Below are 22,358 nucleotides of genomic sequence, written 5' to 3'. Positions count from 1 at the left end.
AGGAAACCAGAGCACCCGGAGAAAACCCGTAGGAAGGAACTGCAGATGCTGGTTTAAACAGAAGATAGGCACAAAAAGATGGAGTAACTGGTCGGACAGCATCTCTGGCGAAAAGGATTGGCGACGTTTCGGGTCGGTGTGAAGAAGGGTCTTGACCCGAGATGTCACCTATTCCTTTTTGCCAGAGATGCTGCCTGTCCTGCTGAGTTACTCCAGCTTGTGTCTTCTTGTCAGGCAGAAGTCTGTGTTGTAACTCTACAGGTGATGCTCAACTTATGTTGGCGTTACGTTCCGAGAAATCCATCGTAAACCGAAAATATTGTACGTCTAAATGCATGGAATACACGCGATCACGTGGCCGGAAGCGAGCTGAGGCTGCCATTTGCACCATCGCAAAGCCGAAATATCGCGTGTCAAAGCATTGTTAGTTAGTTGGGGAGCATCTGTACTGAAACAGCTCGGTTAGGACACAGACACAAGGCATTGCAGATGCATGTTTACAGAAAAAGTCACAAAGTGCCGGAGTAACCCAGCCAAGGGGTAATCTTTTAGAGGTGTTGAAAACCATGAGGGGAATAGCTAGTGTTTACCAAGGATAGGGAAGACCCAGAGTACACAGGTGTAAGGTGAGAGGGGAAAGATTTAAAAGGTAGCTGAGGGGCAACTTTTCCACACAGAGGCCGGTGTGTACATGGCACGAGCTGCCAGAGGAAGTGGTGGAGGTGTATTAATATATAATTACAACTTTTAACAGGGATTTGGATGGGAACAGTTTGGAGGGATGTGGGCCAGGTACAGCCAAGTGGGCCAGGTACAGCCAAGTGGAAACTGGTTTGGTTTGGCAACTTGGCCGTCATGGCTGAGTTGGACCAAGTGGCCTGTTTGGGTGAAGTGTCGCTCGGTAACCTCCATCATGTGGAGTGAATGGAATTGGCTCGAGGCTAGGTTTTCTGTGGTGGTGAGAGGGATGTGGAGGGATCATTTGTTTGGCCCTGCTTGTCAGGAACGTGTTGGCCTTCGTTCTGGCCCTCGTATCCCAGCCCTTCCATGCTGAAAGATGGAGAGATACGTGGAGCTGCCTACTCTTGGCAAGCCACTTCATTATTCACACCATCGACTGCCTGATGTAGTGGGGCTGCAGAGGTTTGGTCCATTCTGTGGGATGAGAGGTTGCTTAGTTCTGTCAGTAGGGTTGCCAACTGCCCCTTACTAGCTGGGACATCCCGTATTTTGGGCTAAGTTGGGTTGTCCCATACGGGACCGCCCTTGTCCCGTATTAGTAGGGTTGCCAACTTCCTCACTCCCAAATAAGGGACAAAGGGTGACTTCTCCGCACCGCGCCCCACGTGACCTCACCCAGCCAACGGCCACATGCTCCCGCTCCAACAACGGCGGCCGCCATTGGTGGAGCGGTAGCACGTGGCCGCTGGCTGGGTGAGGTCATGCAGGGCGCGGGGTGGTGACGTCACCTTGTCCCTTATTTGGGAGTGAAGAAGTTGGCAACCTTATCTGTCAATGTATGCTGGTTTTCTTTTTTCACCACAAGCACAGGGCTGTCCTCATTGCACTGGCCTCATTGCACTGGCACCTCGTAGGTAGGTAGGTCTGATGTCCCAGCCTACATGGATTGCTACACATCTCCATGAGAGGTGGTCCATGCCCAGCCTGAGTGAACGATCTGCACCTGTGGCTGATGGACCACACCACTCATGTAGAAACAAGCAACTGCAGATACTGGTTTACACCAAAGATAGACATCAAATGCTGGAGTAACTCAGCCGGTCAGGCAGCATCTCTGGAGGAAAATGATTGGTGACGTTTTGGGTCGGGACCTTTCTTCAGATTTCTTCAGTCTTTGGGACTTAAAGCATCACCCATCCTTTTTCCCCACAGATGCTTCCTGACCTGCTGAGTTACTCCAACATGTTTTTACTCAGGATTGCAGCATCTGCAGTTTCTTGTGTCTCTATTCTGAGTTTATCCCACTTTTCCTCATCTCATTCCTAAATGGCCTACCCCTTATTCTTAAACTGTGACCCCTGGTTCTGGACTCCCCCCAACATGGGACCATTTTTCCTGCTTCTATCCTGTCCAATCCATTAAGGGTTTTTTTTGTTTCTATAAGATTCCCTCTCATCCTTCTAAATTCCAGTGAATACAAGCCCAGTCGGCCCCATTCTTTCATCGTATGTCAGTCCCGCCTTCCCGGGAATTAACCTGGTGAACCTTCGCTGCACTCCCTCAATAGCAATAATGTCCTTCCTCACGAGAGAACGTACAAACTCCGTACAGACAGCACCCTAGACCAAGATCGAACCCAGGTCTCTGGCGTCGTGAGGCAGCAACTCTACCGCTGTGCCACGCTGGCACTGCCCCACCAGCTGCTGCACCTGCCGTTGTTTAATAAGTACAACCTGAAAGATAGTAACGTCTGAGTTACTGCCGGTGCCACGTGCAGAGGTAGATGCTGGAAGATGTGTCAGGCCAAAGCACCAGGATGCATGGTGTAGGAGGCAGAGCTTCACATGAGTAACTTGTTGGCACAAAATGTTAGAGTAACTCAGCGGGACAGGCAGCATCTCTGGAGAGAAGGAATGGGTGACGTTTCGGGTCGAGACCCGTCATTCGTCTGAAGAAGGATCTCGACCCGAAACGTCACCTATTCCTTCCCCCTCTACCCTCACGCTCTGTGCCGATCAACTGGCACCGATCTACACAGACATTTTCAACCAGTCCCTGTAAACCTGCACTGTCCCTGCCTGCTTCAAGGTCTCCACTATTGTGCCTGTACCCAAAAAGACATGGATCACTGGTCTTAATGGCTACAGTCTTGTCGCACTGACCTCTGTAATCATGAAGACCTTTGAAAGACTTGTACTGGTCCAGCTGAAAAACATCAACCCTCTGCAGTTTGCATACAGGGCCAATAGATCAGTGGATGATGCAGTCAACCTAGGCCTGCACTTCATCCTCCAGCACTTAGACCACTAGGGGACCTATGCAAGGATTTTGTTTGTGGACTTTAGCTCTGCATTTAACACCATTGTGCCAGAGCTACTACACTCCAAACTCTCCCAGCTGACTGTGCCTGAACCCCTCTGTCAGTGGATCATCAACTTCCTGACGGACAGGAAGCAGCATGTGAGGCAGGGAAAGCACATCTCGGACCCACAGACCCTCAGCATAGGAGCACCGCAAGGCTGCGTACTCTCCCCTCTCCTTTACTCTCTACACCAACGGCTGCACCTCCAGACTCCTCTGTCAAGCTTCTCAAGTTTGCGGATGACACAACCCTGATTAGACTGATCCAGGATGGGGAGGAATCTGCCTACAGATGGGAAATGACGCAGCTGGCGTCCTGGTGCCATCACAACAACCTGGAGCTCAATGCTCTTAAGACAGTGGAACTAATTGTAGACTTTAGGAGAGCTCACCCTCTCCCCTGCCCCCACTCACCATCAACAACACCACAGTCACATCTGTGGAGTCATTTAAGTTCCTTGGAACCATCATCTCCAGGGACCTTAAATGGGGGGCCACCATCGACTCCACAGTCAAAAAGGCCCAACAGAGGATGTACTTCCTGCGGCAACTGAAGAAACACAATCTGCCACAGGCAATGATGGTCCAATTCTATACTGCCATCATAGAGTCTGTCCTCACCTTCTCCATCATGGTCTGGTTTGGCTCAGCCACCAAGCACGACATCCGGAGGCTGCAACGGATCGTTCGCACAGCTGAGAAGGTTGTTGGCTTCAACCTTCCCCCCATTGACGAACTGTACACTGCAAGGGCCAGGAAGCAAGTGGGCAAGATCATCTCTGACCCCTCTCACTTGGCCACAAACGCTTTGAACCACTTCCTTCTGGAAGACGACTCCGGACTGTCAAAGCAGCCACAGCCAGACATAAAAACAGCTTTTTTTCTGCTAGTCTTTCCTGGCATAGTTGCCCTGGCAGTCTCGGTGCTGGAGGATGAAGTGCAGGCCTAGGTTGACTGTGTCATCCACTGATCTATTGGCCCTGTATGCAAACTGCAAAAGTCCAGCAGGGGGTTTGTGATATTATTCAGGTGGACCAGCACAAGTCTTTCAAGGGTCTTCATGATTACAGAAGTCAGTGCGACAGGCCTGTCGTCATTTAGACCAGTAATCCTTGTCTTTTTGGGTACAGGAACAATAGTGGAGACTTTGAAGCAGGCAGGGACAGTGCAAGTTTGCAGGGACTGATGGAAAATGTATGTGTAGACTGGTGCCAGTTGTTCGGCACAGAGCTGGAGGGAGGAGGGGGAAATGTTGTCCGGTCTTGGTGATTTCTGTCTTTTCTCTCTCCTAAATAGCTTCTCCACCTCCGACCGCACGTGGCGGGAGCTTCCGGTGGAGGGAGGGGAGGGAGGGAGCGGGCGGCATGAGTACCGGATCCTTCACCGAGTGCCGCGCGTGGGGCCGGGGTCTCTGCGGCCCCTCCCGGCTGCGAATTCCTGCTTGTTTAAACCCTCTCCCAACACTGCATTTCTTCCACCCCAGCCTTGGGTTAAGCTTTACCCCCCTCACACGGACAATCGGCAATAACCATCACCACTCTCCCCTCCCACCGTCCATGATTGCCAGCAGTCACTGCAGCAGCATTTTAGAGGCTTTTAGACATGCAGGTAATGCAGGGATATGGATCAATGCAGGGATATGGATCAATGCAGGGATATGGATCATATGCAGGGATATGGATCATATGCAGGGATATGGATCAATGCAGGGATATGGATCAATGCAGGGATATGGATCAATGCAGGGATATGGATCAATGCAGGGATATGGATCAATGCAGGGATATGGATCAATGCAGGGATATGGATCATATGCAGGCAGAAGAGATTAATTTCTCCTGGCATCTTGTTCGGCATGGACATGGTGAGCTGAAGGCCAGTCCCTGTGCTGCACTGTGCTATGTACTATGTTCCTTGCACTAAATGAGTTGCAACCTGCCGTCTTCACAGCCAGTTCCACAACCTGCTGATGTAGCAAACCATCCACTTTTCATTCTATGAATTCATATTCCTGTTTATTGCAGCCAGTTTGATTTGCCCAATCTAACTTGAGTCATAGAGTCATAGAGTGATTCAGTATGGAAACAGGCCCTTCGGCCCAACTCGCCCACACCGGCCAATAATGTCCCAGCTACCCTAGTCCCTCTTGCCTGCGCTTGGTCCATAACCCTCCAAACCTGTCCTATCCATGTACCTGTCCAACTGTTTCTTAAACGATGGGATAGTCCCTGCCTCTGGCAGCTTGTTTCATACACCCACCACCCTTTGTGTGAAAAAGTTACCCCTCGGATTCCTATTAAATCTTTTCCCCTTCACCTTGAACCTATGTCCTCTGGTCCTCGATTCCTCTACTCTGGGTAAACGACTCTGTGCATCTACCCGATCTATTCCTCTCATGATTTTGTATTCCTCTAGAAGATCTCCCCTCATCCTCCTGCGCTCCATGGAATAGAGACCCAGCCGACTCAACCTCTCCTTATAGTTCACACCCTCTAGTCCTGGCACCATCCTTGTAAAGTAGAGGTTAACGTCTGGTATGATTATTGTAGTATCCTTGTGCACACACCTTCAATGCTGCTGTGTGCCACGCCAAGTGCTACAAATAATATTTGGTTGCTGGTAAACAGAAAATGTTATTGGTGTATTGGTTTATTTTTGTCATTGAGATACAGTGGAAAACTTTGCTGCTACCCAGTCGAATTATATCATAGATGAATACAATCAAGCCATGAATAAGTGCAGCAGGTAGAGCAAAGAGAAACATACAGGAGTGCAGAACATAGCTTTGCAGCGTTACAGTGTTAGAGTTACAGAGAAAGTGTAGATATAAAGTGCAGGAACTACACATGCTGGTTTAAACCGAAGATAGACACAAAATGCTGGAGCAACTCAGCGGGACAGGCAGCATCTCTGGAGAAAAAGAATGGGTGACGTTTCAGGTCGAGACCCTTCTTCAGGCCACAATGAGGCAGGTTAGGGGATCGGGCTACATTCTTGGCTTATGAGAGGTTTGTTCAGATGGAAGGAGGTGGGAAGAAGCTGTTTCTGAATCTGTGGTACGTGCTTACAGGCTTTTATATTTTCTGCCTGACAGGAGAGGGGAGAGTTAGTTGGAAGCAGAGTGCAGTGTGATTATTTTGGCTGCTTTCCCAAGGCAGCATGAAGTGTAGACGGAGCCAATGGAGGGAGGGGATGCTGGTTTGTGTGATGCCTGCAATTCGTTTGCAGTTTCTTAAGGTCCGAGGCAGAGCTGTTGCCAAAGCAAGCTGTGACGCATCCCATGAGAATACTTTTCGATGGTACATCTGTAGAAGGTGGTAAGAATCGTTGGAGACATGGCTGAATTTCCAAGTCTTATTAGGAGGTCGAGGCATCGGTGCTTTCTTGGCCAGAACCAACACTGTGGTTGGTCCAGGACAAATTGTTGTTGATATTTACACTACGGAGCTTGAAGATCTCGACGTTGGCACCGCTGAGGCTGACTAGGGTGTGTACACCACCCTGTTTCCTGGAGTTAATAACAAACCAGCATCCCCTCCTCCATCGATTCCATCTACACCACGCTCTCTTGGGAAGGCAGCCAACATAACTAAGGTACTCTGTGGTTATTCCTAATTCTCCCCTCTCCTGTCAGGCTTCCTCATGCCGACTTTGAGGGAGAGATTGGTGGCTTGACACCACGTTATTAATCTCCCTGTCCATCTTTTTTCCACCCTCAGCAAAACGCAGAGTGCAGGAGAAACTCAGTGGGTCAGGCAGCATCTGTGGTGGGAATGCACAGACGATGTTTCTGGTTGAGACTTTCTTCAGACTGATTGTAATTCGAGGGAGAACGCTGGAAAGAGGAGTGGGAGCGGGACAAAGCCGAGAGAGTGATAGGTGGATGCATGTTGAAGGGGGGTGGGGAGGGTTGAGTGGCAGATGGGTGGAATAAGTGACAAAGGCTAGAGGTGAAAAGGAGATAAAACGCTGTCAGATAAGTAAAGACAGTGAAATGTAAAGCTGGAGGAAAGGATATAGATGGATGGGAATGGGGAGGGGAAAGAGAGGGATAAATGTGAAATAGGGGATTCATAGAGGCAGTGTCATAGAGTGATACAGTGGGCCTTCAGCCCAACCTGCCCACACCGACCAACATGACCCAGCTACACTAGTCCCACCTGCCCGCGTTTGGTCCACATCCCTCCAAACCTGTCCTATCCATATATCTGTCTCACTGTTTCTTAAATGATGAGATAGTCCCTGCCTCTGGCAGCTTGTTTCATCCACCGACCACCCTTTGTATGAAAAAGTTACCTCGGGTTGCTATTAAATCTTTTCCCCTTCACCTTGAACCTATGTCCTCTGGTCCTCGATTCTACTACTCTGGGCATGAGACTCTGTGCATCTACCTGCTCTATTCCTCTCATGATTTTGTACAGGGATGATTCAGGTTGGGAGATCAGTGTCCAGAGAAAGGCTGAAGAAGGGTCTGATCAGTCTGAAGAAGGGTCTCGACCCGAAACGTCACCCATTCCTTCTCTCCCGAGATGCTGCCTGACCTGCTGAGTTACTCCTGCTTTTTGTGAATAAATACCTTCGATTTGTACCAGCATCTGCAGTTATTTTCTTGTACAGAGAAAGGCAATGGAGCAGGATGACTGTGATGGGGGTGATGGGGGGGGGGGAATGTGTGTGCACTGGGGTTGGGGAGGGACGGAGGTCAGGGCAATTGGAATGGGGGGTGGATGTGTATTATTTGAAACTGGAGAGTTCAATGTTCATACCTTTGGGTAGTAAGCTAGGCCCGCGGAATGTGAACTGCAATTCCAGTTTGTTTAGTTTAGTTTAGAGATACAGCGTGGAAACAGGCCCTTCGGCCCACCGGGTCCGCGCCGACCAGCGATCCCCGCACACTAACACTATCCTACACCCACTAGGGACAATTTTTACATTTACCAAACCGATTAACCATCTTTGGAGTGTGGGAGGAAACCGAAGATCTCGGAGAAAACCCACGCAGGTCACGGGGAGAAAGTACAAACTCTGTACAGACGGCGCCCGTAGTCGGGATGGAACCCTGGTCTCCGGTGCTGCATTCGCTGTAAGGCGGCAACTCTACCGCTGCGCCACCGTGCTGCCCTCGTGTGTGGCCTCACTCAGGTGATGAGAGATTGGCAGAATCTCACTTTGGAGATTGACAGGTTCTTGATTAATACCCTTGTCCAGGGTTCAGGGGAGAAGGCAGGAGAATGGGGCTGAGAGGGAAAGATAGATCAGCCATGTTTGAATAGTGGAGTAGATTTGATGGGTAGATGGAGGAGAAATGGTCACCTCCTCTTCACCCGGTCCCACCTGTGCAAAGATCGGTTGCTACCTTTACACTCCCACACCCATCTTCCTGTCCTTGGTCTCCCCCATCCCCATTTCCTTGTAGCCTGGCCATCCTAAATGTTGAATATCTTCCTGAGGTTTGGTTGCCCTGAAACTATGCTTTGGTAATGGAAAAGGAGCAAATCAATTGTTCATTTTGTGCCACTGATTACTTGTTGAGAATGCAGAGTGTTCACTTACCTTTAATCTTTCACATTTTCCCGTGATTTAACCTCCTTTACTGCTTGACTTTGTGGTTGCTGTCCATTGACTTCACTCTATTATTGCGCTCTTATTGCGAGTTTGTTTTTTATGTGCACTGTATATGTATACACACATTGAACTTTTTATTTCTAATTTATTATGTTAACAGTGCACTATGTTTACATATTGTGTTGTGCTGCTGCAAGTAAGACTGTCATTGTTCTATCTGGGACATATGACAGTAAAACACTCTTGACTTGACTACTTTTCACTCTTCCCCGCCCACTTTGTGTAACGGTCTTTTCTGAAGAACATTTCAGATTTCCATGGTGTTGGGTGTAGGGTTGCCAACTGTCCCGTATTTTGGCTAAATTGGCTTGCCCCGCACAGGACCACCCTTGTCCAGTATTAGGCCCGGGGGGGTCTGTAGGCCCGGACACTGTAGGAATAAAACTGCAGATGCTGGTTAAAATCTGTGCCTAACTGTTCCGGACAGTGTACTTTGGCACAGTGTTGGGCCAAAGGCCCAGGCGCCGCCTAACAGAGGTTGCGTAGCAACCCGCCTCCCGGTCCGGGCGGCCGCTATTGGTGGGGAGGGAGCATGTGGCCGCTGGCTGCGTGATGTCACGTGGGGCGCGGGGTGGTGATGTCACCTTGTCCTGTATTTGGGGGTGCTATAGTTGGCACCCCTGGGTGGGTGTATGGAACGAGCTGCCAGAGGAGGTAGTTGAGGCAGGGGCTGTAATGGCAGTTAAAAGACATTTGGACAGGTACATGGATAGGAAAGATTTAGAGGGATATGGACCAAACACGGGCAGGTGGGACTAGTATAGTTGGGGCATCTTGGCCGGCATGGGCAAGCTGGGCCGAAAGGCCTGTTTTCTGCTGTGTGACTCTATGAATCTATGTCCCTTCTAGACACTGCGGCATAATACAGTTCAGCTAGATGTTTTTTTTTGTTAAAGAATGGGGAGTTGTCTTGCTATTTTGGCGAATATGTCTCCCTCCGTGATCACTGCGAAAAAACTGTTCAGATGGATTGGTTCATTACTGTTTATGGCACTTTTGCAGTTCCTGTGCAGGTTTCTTCAGTTCCTTGAGGTTTCTGTGCAAACTGTTAACACTTAAACAGTAAGCCATTAACTTCAGAAAACATCACCTCGACAGGGAGACTGCTAAGTATACACTTTTATTTGGACTAGAGAAAAAATAATGGCACCTGTTACGTTTCGGGCATTTCTCCAACACTTTTGATTGCTTTATATAATGCCAAGAACTTTCCATGATCAGACGGTGTTTACTAAAGACTAAAACCCATCTCCTGTATCTGTGCTGTCTCGAATGGTTTGTCCAGAATTAGTGGTTTCTCTTGAACAGTGGTATTTCTCCAGCGTTGGTACCATGTTGGTAGGAAGGTTGTTCCACCTTACAAATGAATGCAGGTTAAAGTTACGGTCTTTCTCAATTACAGGACAAAGTAGTTTTTAAAAAGGGCCTGTCAGGACAGTTAAATATAAGGCATATTAATAAAAACATAAATATTAGTTGAAAATAGGAGAAAATGTAAACTGGAAGGGCAGTGTAGTGGTGTTGCTGCCTTACAACACCAGAGACCTGGGTTCAATCCTTGTTTGCTTGTCTGTTCAAAGTTTGTACGTTCTCCCCGTGACCTGTATGAGTTTTCTCCAGGTGCTCTGGTTTCCTCCCACACTCCAAAGACGTACAGGTTTGTCGGCTAGTTGGCTTCGGTAAAATTGTCCATTGTCCCTAGTGTGTGTAGGATAGTGTTAATATGCGGGGGTCGCTAGTCGCCATGGATTCAGTGGGCCGAAGGGCCTGTTGCTGCACTGTATCTATAAAAGTAAACTGTCATGTAATCCAGGAATTTTGGATGTGACTTTTGCAGAAAACTTCATATTCTATTCGGAATAGACGGATCTCCAATTTCCCAAAGATCTGCCTGAAATTTGGAATGTACTGATCAGAGCTCTGATCTATAAATTATAGCCTCTATTTACCTTAGATGTCTGCAATTGATATGACCTTGTGTCCACTCATTCCTTCCGCAATTGCAGGCTAATTCCGCCAGCACAATTTTCCCCCCTAAAACCATATATCTTGCTATGTTTCAAAGATTTGACCAATGTTCTCCATTAATGTGCAGTCTGTTCTGTCCTTTGGCAAAGTGTTCCAAGCTCTGTGGCAAGAAATTATTACTAAATTCCTTTTTTCATTCTCATGCTGGTGATTGAAATTTATCCAGTGAGTCTTTGAAGAAGGAAAAGGTGAGGCTTCCCCCTAATTTCTGCCTTTCATAGGTGTCCTCGTAGGTTTTGCTGTTAAAAAGCAAGATAAATGCACCTTGTTGTTCTTCATGGAACATAGAAAATAGAAGAGTACAGCTTCAGATCCTTCACCCCGCCCGCAATATCTGTGCCGAACATGATTACATTTCAGTAAGGCATTCGACAAGGTTCCGCATGGTAGGCTGCTCTGGAAGGTTAGATCACATGGGATCCAAGGAGAGATAGCTGAATGAAGAGCAAATTGGCTCCATGGAAGGAAGCAGACGGTGACGGTGGAAGGTTGCTTCTCGGACTGGAGGCCTGTGACTAGTGGTGTGCCTCAGGGTTCGGATCTACATCAATGATTTGGATGAGAACATACAGGGCAAGATTAGCAAGTTTGCTGATGATACAAATGTGGGTGGTTTTACAGATAGTGAAGATGGTTGTGAAAAATTACAGCAGGATCTGGATCGATTGGCCAGGTGGGTTGAGGAATGGTTGATGGAATTTAATATAAAGAAATGTTAGGTGTTGCATTTTTGGGAAGTCTAACATGGGCAGGACCTGCACAGTGTATCGTAGGGCTCTGGGGAGTGTTGTAGAGCAGAGGGATCTTGGATTGCAGGTGCATCATTCCTTGAGTAGGGGAATCAAGAACCAGAGGACATAGGTTTAAAGTGAAGGGGAAAAGATTTAATAGGAATCTAAGGGGTAACTTTTTCACATAACGGGTGGTGGGTGTATGGAACGAGCTGCCAGAGGAGGTAGTTGAGGTAGGGACTATCCCAACGTTTAAGAAACTGTTAGAAAGGTACATGGATAGGACAGGTTTGGAGGGATATGGGCCACATGTGGGCAGATGGGACTAGTGTAGCTGGGGCATGTTGGCCGGTGTGGGCAAGTTGTGTCGTAGGGCTTGTTTCCACACTGTATCACTCTATGACTATGACTATGACCCTCAAATCCAGGCAGCATTCGGGTAAATTTCAACTGGTAAATATCATCAACCATGCGTTTACGCTAACGGTGGCGCAGCGGTAGAGTTGCTGCCTTCCAGCGAATGCAGCGCTAGAGACCTGGGTTCGGTCCCGACTACGGGTGCTGTCTGTACGGAGTTTGTACGTTCTCCATGTGACCTGCATGGTTTTTCTCCGAGATCTTCGGTTTCCTCCCACACACCAAAGACGCACTTGTTTGTAGGTTAACTGGTTTGGTAAATGTAAAAAATTGTCCCTAGTGGGTGTCGGATTGAGTTAGTGTGCGGGGATCGCTGGTCGGCACGGACCCGGTGGGCTGAAGGGCCTGTTTCCACGCTGTATCTCTAAAACTAATACTATATCAACCCTATTTTTATTCCACGTTTTCATCAAGCCCTGCCCGATTCTATCACCTTCTATTAGCCTACCAACCTGCACATCTTTGGGACCTCGCTGGAAACCAGGGCATCCAGAGGAAGCCCATGCGGTCACGGGGAGAACGTGCCCGAGCTCAGGATGGAACCCGGGTCGCTGGCGCTGTGAGGCAGCAGCTCTACCAGCTGCGCCACTCTGCTGCACAGATTCAGATTTGGATTAGTTTATTGCCATTTACACCAGGGTTCAATTAAGTTCCTCATTGACATGAAGCTCACAGTGTAAATAGTATAGATACAGTAATGATAAATACCACAATAAATAGAGTAAACCCTCGCAACAGCGGACAACGGAGGGGGGCTACTTTTACCCAAATAGGTTGGTGGGTACAAGTACAACATTTTAAAGGTATTTGGAAAAATGCATGAATAAGGAAGGATATGGGGCTGGTGCAGGGATGTGAAACTAGCTAGGTTTGGCATCTGGGTCAGCATGGATGTTGGGCTGAAGGGCCTTTTTCAATGCAGTCTAGCTCTGATTCGAGCTCGATTTTACATGGGTCATTTAGCGTTTAACCAAGCATTCAGTGTGCTGTCATTAATACAATTCTCTCAGAGTTAGTGGCTTGCTTTTAGGAAGTGTGTCCTGAAATACAGGGAGTGGTCAGATGGATGAAGCTGCAGATGGAGTATTTCTCTGCACCTGGGCTGGAACTTGTTGCTGGAACGAATGTCCCTGTGGTGTTCTGCAGCAATCTTCTCTCTCAGCCGTGCGGGGAAACCAGAAGGCTTTTAGATAATGCGCTTCATAACAGAGCGATAAAATGACACTTCACGTGCATGGTATCAGAGATAATATACTGGGCAAACAAAACAACGCAGAGTGCTGGAGTAACTCAACGGGTCAGGCAGCATCTCTGGAGGACATGGATAGGTGCCGTTTCAGGTCGGGACCCTTCTTCTGACATTGTGGGGCAGGGGGATGGAGAAGAAAGCTGGAGATGGAGGACAGAGAGTGGCAGGGGTGGGAGTCGGGGTGGAGGGGAGAAACAGGAGACAGTGGTTATTGACAGAAAATAGAATGTGAAGCTAAAGGGAATATAAAATGTAGAATTCAGATTTGGAGGCGGTGATCGGAGGGGTCAGTGCTGGGGTCAGTGGCAGTCAGTGATGGAATTGGGTTTTAGGAACTAGGGGTACTCTAAGGTCCATGAGGCTGAGGTTGGGAAGGAAGGGGGAGGGGATTTTTTAATGTGCGGTCATACCCATGTAAGAGTACAAGAATGCATAACTTGTTTATTGTGTATTTATAATATCGTTTATTGTGTGTTATATGTCATAGCTGCTTTCTGGCATATCTCTCTCTCTCTCTCTCTCTCTCTCTCTCTCTCTCTCTCTCTCTCTCTCTCTCTCTCTCTCTCTCTCTCTCTCTCTCTCTCTCTCTCTCTCTGTGTTTACATTACAAAATGTTCCATAATGGTATATAATCTCCATTTTTTTCTGTCACCTCTTTCTTTCTGCATGCCGTTTCTTCAGCACGCCTTCTGCCACTAAGAAGCCATGTCCTCACATATTCTTCGGGGTTGAATTTTGACAGAGGAGGTCCCACCAACTTAATAAATAGAAGAGTTGAGAGATGATCAGTTTGAAGTCTTGCACGTTGTGGTGACATGCAGAAAATCATGCCACTGAAGCTTCTTTCACATCCTGCTGTTGATATCGGAACTGTATTTACAGCCGTTACCAGCTGCTGAAAATCTGCAGAAACTATCTTCCCTTTAGATTCCTTGAATTCTCTGAAGGCTCTGACACAAAGCCGACCATTTAAGCCAAATTGTTCTGCCATTTCTTCTACATCATTATCCCCAAAGGTAAAAAGTGAATCTTCTGGAATATTGTTAATATCTAAATATTTCAACTTGTTAATTAACTTTTTACATTTATCATTGGAAGCTGTTGTAGATTCAAGCAGCCTGGACTCCATATAATTATTGACCAAACTCCTGGTATAGTAGGTACTTTACCAGCTCTCAAATTTATTCCATTAAATATCATCTGGCTTGTTGCTTTCTCCACTTGAGTATAAAAATTTCCTGGCTTCTCTATTTGACATTCAAGAACCTTGATAGTTTGTTTAATTTCCTCATGTGCTTTACTAAGTGTACAATTTCGGTTCTGCAGTTCAAGTGACAGTACAGACAACTCTAGCAAACTGTCCATCAACAAGCCCAAATTATTTACGAAAGCTGATGACTCTAATACGTTTTTTAGCCCCTCGTACTTTGCTCTCTCTGCACTAGGTCTTGAAGCATCACAGCGTGCTTTTCCAAAATGCTCCCAAATAGCTTTGTAAGACTGCCACATTGCCTTTACAGTTTGGTAAGATGAAGCAACCCATCTCACACTGAAAACACAACCAGTTTTCAACAGTTGACAGTGAAGAGCCTCAGCACATGCAGTTAACTCAGCCTGATTCTTAGGAGACCTATAATATAAGGAATACAATTTATCAAACCTGCAACTTCATTTACAGCATCACCTACACTGAGTTCAAGCCTGTGACTGGCACAGTGCCAAACAGTTGCATTAGGGAAATCATCAAGAAATAGTTTTGCAACCCCTGCATTTCGTCCTAACATTACTGATGCACCATCAGTTACAAGTGATATCACATTTTCTTTTAGGTACTGTATTGAAAAACCACCCCTTTGTAAGTAACTTAGAAGCCCATCATATATAGATTTTGCATTTGCACCAAGTTTCATATGTTCTAAGTTAAAATAGAATGATATAGGTTGGGAAGATTCACCAACTGCTGCTCTCAAACAGACTACTAGACCAGTTTTCCCATTAATAGTAGCAGATTCATCAATCATAATAGACATTTTAGATTGTTCTGAAATTATATTTTCCACCACTGACTTTCGCATCTGGTTCCCTATGTGGTGAGAAACATCTGCACATGAGTTACGAGAGTCGATGCCGTTTATTTCTTGCAGTTCAATATCAGAAGACATATCTGTGTAGGGCCTACCTTTGTGTACAATATTATATACAGTTCTAAAAACTCGACCTGTTTTTGCTTCATCCTTTTTCAGTGACATATACACTACATTTTCGATTGCTTTTTTTTCCCAGCTGTTTCATTGATTTTTTGGCATCTGATATGAGCTTCACTATTTTTGTGCTTAAAAATATTTTTTCTTAAACTCATTAACTGTTTTGCTTTGTCATCACTCACTCCTACTACATTAACACTGCGCCACTCACGAGACAAATGAATTCCTTGTGTTCGTTCAAGTCCAAGATGACACTTGCTGCATACACTACATCCTAGTTTTCTGTTTTTAACAATTAGCCAGGGATATTCTTTCTTTTTGTTTAAGTACATTTCTTGTGGCCAACAGTCTGGAAGATCACATTTTTCAATATCTTTTTGAAATGTCTTCACATGCAGCAGCATCAGGCGAAACAGCTGCATCAGGCGAAACAGCAGCATCAGGCGAAACAGCAGCATCAGGCGAAACAGCTGCATCAGTTACATGATCATTTTCAAGTCATTTTGCCTTCTTTTCTGGCTGTGTTTTCATTATCATTTATTTCTTCATCGATCTGAAGACGCTGTCTTTCAAAGTATCTCAGTATGCTCATTTTCACAGGGGTACACAAATCTGAAATTTATAGATATTTGATAGTGATTTGATAGTGATATATAATAAAATTTGATAGTGATATATAATAAAATATTTCCGCTTGCACTATTGTTTTGCTAAATAAAACCACCCACAATAAAATATTCACCACTCACGACTTAGGCTGGAAAAAACTATTGGTACTACTTATTTAATTTTCTCCCCATCCATTCTAATTTAACTGAAACAACTGAGGCACAGCGGCAGAGAGGCAAATAAAATAGCGTGGAATAATAAAATAACGTGACTTTACCTGAGCCCGTGCTCGCGGTCCAGTCGCCCTGACAGTGAGTTTAAGAAATTCTCCCTTGAATTTTATTCAAAGGAACGCGGTGTCATTAATACATGGTCAAAACACAATTACATTTACTGAGGAATGTGGATCGATGTATTGATGACACATTGTATAACTACTACCTGTTAACTACTGGCTGTTAACAAGTGCTAACAGTGGCAGTTAACAAATCGTTTTTGTCTGAGTTAAATAAAGTGATATACGACTCGAATCTTTCTGCAGTGCTCATTAAACCCCAGCTGGAAATTGAAAACTCTTGGAATGCCATCCCCTGCGTACCCCCCCATTTCCATCACTGGTGGCAATACACAATTTGTGTCACAGTGACCTTAAGGGGGTGGCAGAGCGGTAGAGTTGCTGCCTTACAGCGCCAGAGACCCGGGTTCGATCCTGACTACTAGTGCTGAATGTACGGAGTTTGTAAGTTCTCCCTATGACCGGCGTGGGTTTTCTCCGGGTGCTCCAGTTTCCTCCCACACTCCAAAGATGTACAGGTTTAGAAACATAGAAAATAGGTGCAGGAGGAGGCCATTTGGCCCTTCGAGCCAGCCATTCATTGTGATCATGGCTGGTCATCTACAATCAGTAACCTGTGCCTGCCTTCTCCCCATAACCCTTGATTCCACTAGCCCATAGAGCTCTATCTAACTCTCTCTTAAATTCATCCAGTGAATCGGCCTCCACTGCTCTCTGCGGCAGAGAATTCCACAAATTCACAACTCTCTGGGTGAAAAGGTTTTTTTTTTCTCACCTCAGTTTTAAATGGCCTTCCTTTGATTCGTAGACTGTGTCCCCTGGTTCTGGGCTCCCCCAACATTGGGAATTTTTTTCCTGCATCTAGCTTGTCCAGTCCTAGGTTTGTAGGTTAATTGGCTTCCGTAAATGGTAAATTGTTCCTAGCGTGTAGAGTAGTGCCTGTGTAAGCGGTGATCGCTGGTCAGTGCGAACTCGATGGGCTGAAGGGGTTGTATCTCTAAAGTCTAAAGATTAGATGAGGAGATCAAATATAATATGTCTTGGTATGTTTTGTTAAGGACAGAAACCTGGGTTGTGAGGAGAATGTCGAGAAGCTCCACAGGGTCGTGGAGAGTTTAAGTGAGTGGGTGATGACGAGACAAGTACAATGTGCCGTGCGACAGCGCAAGGTAGAAATAAAAGTGGTGCATTTTTAGAATAGTGAAAGATTAATAAGCGTTGTGTTCCAAGGGACATGGACATTCCACACGGATCATTGAAAGTTAATGAGAAGATACAGTGAGTAGTTTGGAAGGCACAAGTGTTTTTATTCGAAGAGTAATGAGTACAAGAGTGGACATTATGCCACGATTATATAGTTCAGTTTAGACATACAGCATGGAAACAGTCCCTTAGGCCCACCGAGTCCAAATTGACCATCAAACACCAATTCACACTAGATCCATGTTTTTTTTGTTTTTTTTTAGAGATACAGCGCAGAAACAGGCCCTTCGGCCCACCGGGTCTGCGCCGCCCAGCGATCCCCGCACACTAACACTATCCTACACCCACTAGGGACAATTTTTACATTTGCCCAGCGAATTAACCTACATACCTGTATGTCTTTGGAGTGTGGGAGGAAACCGAAGATCTCGGAGAAAACCCATGCAGGTCACGGGGAGAATGTATTCCTTCTCTTGTTTGAGGGCTGTCCCCACTGCTCAGTGCCCCTCAATGTCTCCTAGCGGAGGGACCCTTCAACTGCTCTGTTGTTGTCCTAGGCCCCCCCCTCCTGCTCCTTCACATTCCTAGTCTCTCCCTCAACAAGGTCACGGTGGTGCAGTGGTAGAGTTGCTGCCTTACAGCACCAAAGACCCGGGTTCGATCCGGACAATGGGTGCTGTCTGCACGGATTTTGTACGTTCTCCGCGTGACCGCGCGGGTTTTCTCCGAGATCTTCGGTTTCCTCCCACACTCCAAAGACGTACAGGTATGTGGGTTAATTGACTTGGTAAATGTAAAAATTGTCCCTAGTGTATGTAGGATAGTGTTAGTGTGCGGGGATCGCTGGGCGGCACAGACCTGGTGGGCCGAAGAGCCTGTTTCCGTGCTGTATCTCTAAACTAAACTAAACTAAACTAAAATCTAAAGTTGGTGGCAGAAATACAGAACTGCTATTGTAAACAACTCGTGATTCCAGGACAATTTTAACTGAAGCTGCTGAGATTAAAGAGCTGTTGTTAGGATTATGTCGGGTGTTTTTGAATCCCATTAGGGATGCATGAATGGTTCCAGACAGCAAATCACTGGTCTCACATCAAGAAGGGTCTCGACCCAAAACATCACCCATTCCTTCCATCCAAAGATGCTGCCTGTCCCGCCGAGTTACTCCAGCTTTTTGTGTCTATCTTCTATTTAAACTAGCATCTGCAGTTCCTTCCCACGCTTTTCTTTAACAAGATCCTCTGCCTTCCCCAGGGGCAGGCTGCCACGATGAAGCAGTGACGAGAGGCCCACGTGATTCCTAAGAGCAACTTGCTGAGCGATGACCATGAATTGGAAAGCAGGTGAGCAGAGATGAGCGCGTGGCACTGGGTACCACCATGGTTGGTCTTTGCCCCCCCCCCGATTCACAATCCCTGTCAACCTCCAGGAGATGAATGTAATATGTTCAAGTTTACCGATGACAGGAAAGCAAGTGGAAGATGGAGATATCGAGCAGCTTCAAGCCTGCTGAGTCTTGAAAACATCCATTGACTCTCAATCCCATTCTCCTACCTTCTGCCTACAAACCTTGGCATCCTTACTAATTAAGAATCTTGCAATCTCCACCTTAAAAATACCTTATGACCTTCTGTGGCAATGAATTCCACAGGTTCACCACCATCTGGCTAAAGAAATTCCTCCTCATCTCCTTCCTAAAGGAACGTCCTTTAATTCTGAGGCTATGACGTCTGGTCCTAGACTCTCCCACTAGTGGAAACATCCTCTCCACATCCACTCTATCCACAAAGTCAATTCAGAAACAAGTGTTCTGAACTTAAAGAAAGGTAACTTTGAGGGTATGAGACGTGAATTGTCCAAGATAGACTGGCAATTTATACTTAAAGGGTTGACGGTGGACATGCAATGGAAGGCATTTAAAGATTGCATGGATGAACTACAATTGTTCATCCCAGTTTGGCAAAAGAACAAACCAGGAAAGGTAGTGCATCCGTGGCTAACAAGGGAAATCAAGGATAGTATTAAAACAAAAGATGAAGCATATAAATTAGCCAGAAAAAGTATCATACCAGAGGACTGGGAGAAATTCAGAGTCCAGCAGAGGAGGACAAAGGGCTTAATTAGGAAAGGGAAAATAGATTATGAGAGAAAACTGGCAGGGAACATAAAAACTGACTGCAAAAGCTTTTATAGATATGTGAAGAGAAAAAGACTAGTTAAGACAAATGTAGGTCCCTTGCAGTCGGAAACAGGTGAATTGATCATAGGGAACAAGGAGATGGCAGACCAATTGAACAACTACTTTGGTTCTGTCTTCACTAGGGAAGACATAAACAATCTGCCGGAAATAGCAGGGGACCGGGGGTTCTAACGAGATGGAGGAACTGAGGGTAATCCAGGTTAGTCGGGAAGTGGTGTTAGGTAAATTAAATGGATTAAAGGCCGATAAATCCCCAGGGCCAGATAGGCTGCATCCCAGAGTGCTTAAGGAAGTAGCCTCAGAAATAGTGGATGCATTAGTGATAATTTTTCAAAACTCTTTAGATTCTGGAGTAGTTCCTGAGGATTGGAGGGTAGCTGATGTAACCCCACTTTTTAAAAAGAGAGGGAGAGAGAAAACGGGGAATTATAGACCAGTTAGCCTAACATCGGTAGTGGGGAAAATGCTAGAGTCAGTTATTAAAGATGTGATAGCATCACATTTGGAAAGTGATGAAATCATCGGACAAAGTCAGCATGGATTTATGAAAGGCAAATCATGCCTGACGAATCTTATAGAATTTTTCGAGGATTTAACTAGTAGAGTGAATAAGGGAGAACCAGTCGATGTGTTATATCTGGACTTTCAGAAGGCCTTCGACAAGGTCCCACATAGGAGATTGGGGTACAAACTTAAAGCACACGGTATTGGGGGTTCAGTGTTGAGGTGGATAGAGAATTGGTTGGCGGACAGGAAGCAAAGAGTAGGAATAAACGGGTCCTTTTCGGAATGGCAGGCAGTGACTAGTGGGGTACCGCAAGGCTCAGTGCTGGGACCCCAGTTATTTACAGTGTATATTAATGATTTGGACGAGGGAATTGAATGCAATATCTCTAAGTTTGCGGATGACACGAAGCTGGGTGTCAGTGTTAGCTGCGAGGAGGATGCTAGGAGGCTGCAGAGTGACTTGGATAGATTAGGAGAGTGGGCAAATGCATGGCAGATGCAATATAATGTGGATAAATGTGAGGTTATCCACTTTGGCGGCAAGAACAAGAAAGCAGAGTATTACCTGAATGGTGGCCAATTAGGAAAAGGGGAGATGCAACGTGACCTGGGTGTCATGGTGCACCAGTCATTGAAAGCAAGCGTGCAGGTGCAGCAGGCAGTGAAGAAAGCGAATGGTATGTTAGCATTCATAGCAAGAGGATTTGAGTATAGGAGCAGGGAGGTTCTGCTGCAGTTGTACAGGGCCTTGGTGAGACCGCACCTGGAGTATTGTGTAAAGTTTTGGTCTCCTAATCTGAGGAAAGACATTCTAGCCTTAGAGGAAGTACAGATAAGGTTCATCAGATTGATCCCTGGGATGGCAGGACTTTCATATGAAGAAAGACTGGATAGACTAGGCTTATACTCGCTGGAATTTAGAAGACTGAGGGGGGATCTTATTGAAACATATAAAATTCTTAAGGGGTTGGAGAGGCTAGATGCGGGAAGATTGTTCCCGATGTTGGGGAAGTCCAGAACCAGGGGTCACAGCTTAAGGATAAGGGGAAGTCTTTTAGGACCGAGATGAGAAAACATTTCTTCACACAGAGAGTGGTGAGTCTGTGGAATTCTCTGCCACAGAAGGTCAAGTCAAGTCAAGTCAATTTTATTTGTATAGCACATTTAAAAACAACCCACGTTGACCAAAGTGCTGCACATCTGAAGTTACCGTGGCAGGCAGCCAAACACAGCGGCGCGGCCATCTTGAACAAAATGTTTAACTAAAGCAGAATGGTAGTTGAGGCCAGTTCATTGGCTATATTTAAGAGGGAGTTAGATGTGGCCCTTGTGGCTAAAGGGATCAGGGGGTATGGAGAGAAGGCAGGTACAGGCTACTGAGCTGGATGATCAGCCATGATCATATTGAATGGCGGTGCAGGCTCGAAGGGCCGAATGGCCTACTCCTGCACCTATTTTCTATGTTTCTATGTTTCTATCCAAGCCTTTCACTATTCTGTATGTTTCAACGAGGTCCCCCCTCATTCTTCTAAACTACAGCGAGTACAGGCCCAGTGCCGACAAATATTAACCCACTCGTTCCTGGGATCATTCCTGTAAACCTTCTCTGGACCCTATCCAGAGCCAGCACATCCTTCCTCAGATATGGTGGCCAAAATTGCTCACAATACTCCAAATGCGGCCTGACCAGTGCCTTATAGAGCCTCAGCATTACATCCCTGTAGCTAGAGTTCCACCAGGTTTAATCGCCGCTGGGACTCGGTACACAGTCGGTGGAACATTTTTACTCTGAGTCCAAGATCGTTGGTAGATTAGCTTGTACCCAGGGTGCATTGTTAGGATAAATGCAGGGAACCTCATTGAGGTTAATGAGCTGAGAAAATGTTAGCGTGGAGCATTGAGTTACAAAGCTTCCTGTCTGCAATAAACCGTGCCTTAATCTCACTTCCATTGAAGCTGGAGTCAGGTGCAACGCTTCACAAGAGGAAAACAAGCGATGAAGTGCAGTCCCCAATCTCAGGGACAGAAGACAAACATTTAGTTTAGAGATCCAGCATGGAAACAGGCACTTTGGCCCACTGAGTCCGCACCGACCATCGATACCTGCATATTAACACTACCCTACACACACGAGGGACAATTTTACAATTATACCAAGCCAATTATACCAATGGCGCAGCGGTAGAGATGCTGCCTTACAGCGAATGCAGTGGCAGGACCCGGGTTCGATCCCTACTACGGGCGCTGT

The 22,358-nt window shown here is 46.3% G+C and overlaps 1 protein-coding gene across 10 annotated transcripts in view; it reads left to right on the top strand.

The window, feature by feature from the left end:
• The window catches only part of st3gal4 (ST3 beta-galactoside alpha-2,3-sialyltransferase 4), an 88,230-nt gene that overhangs the window by 23,084 nt on the left and 42,788 nt on the right, over positions 1–22,358 (top strand). For 7 of the 10 annotated variants that reach the window (XM_078426531.1, XM_078426530.1, XM_078426529.1 and 4 more), the window contains one exon: positions 18,658–18,746. In XM_078426531.1, the coding sequence (XP_078282657.1) occupies positions 18,725–18,746 (22 nt within the window). In that variant the 5' untranslated portion in view covers positions 18,658–18,724. Of the gene's footprint in view, positions 1–6,321; positions 6,637–13,160; positions 13,184–18,657; positions 18,747–22,358 lie in introns of those variants that run through there. The other 3 variants (XM_078426523.1, XM_078426526.1, XM_078426528.1) reach the window with 3 other exon arrangements.

This window comes from Rhinoraja longicauda, chromosome 32 (assembly GCF_053455715.1).
Source record: "Rhinoraja longicauda isolate Sanriku21f chromosome 32, sRhiLon1.1, whole genome shotgun sequence".
NCBI classification, from domain to species: domain Eukaryota; kingdom Metazoa; phylum Chordata; class Chondrichthyes; order Rajiformes; family Arhynchobatidae; genus Rhinoraja; species Rhinoraja longicauda.
Note: the sequence above shows the minus strand (reverse complement) of the source record. Positions and strands in the feature narration are given on the sequence as shown.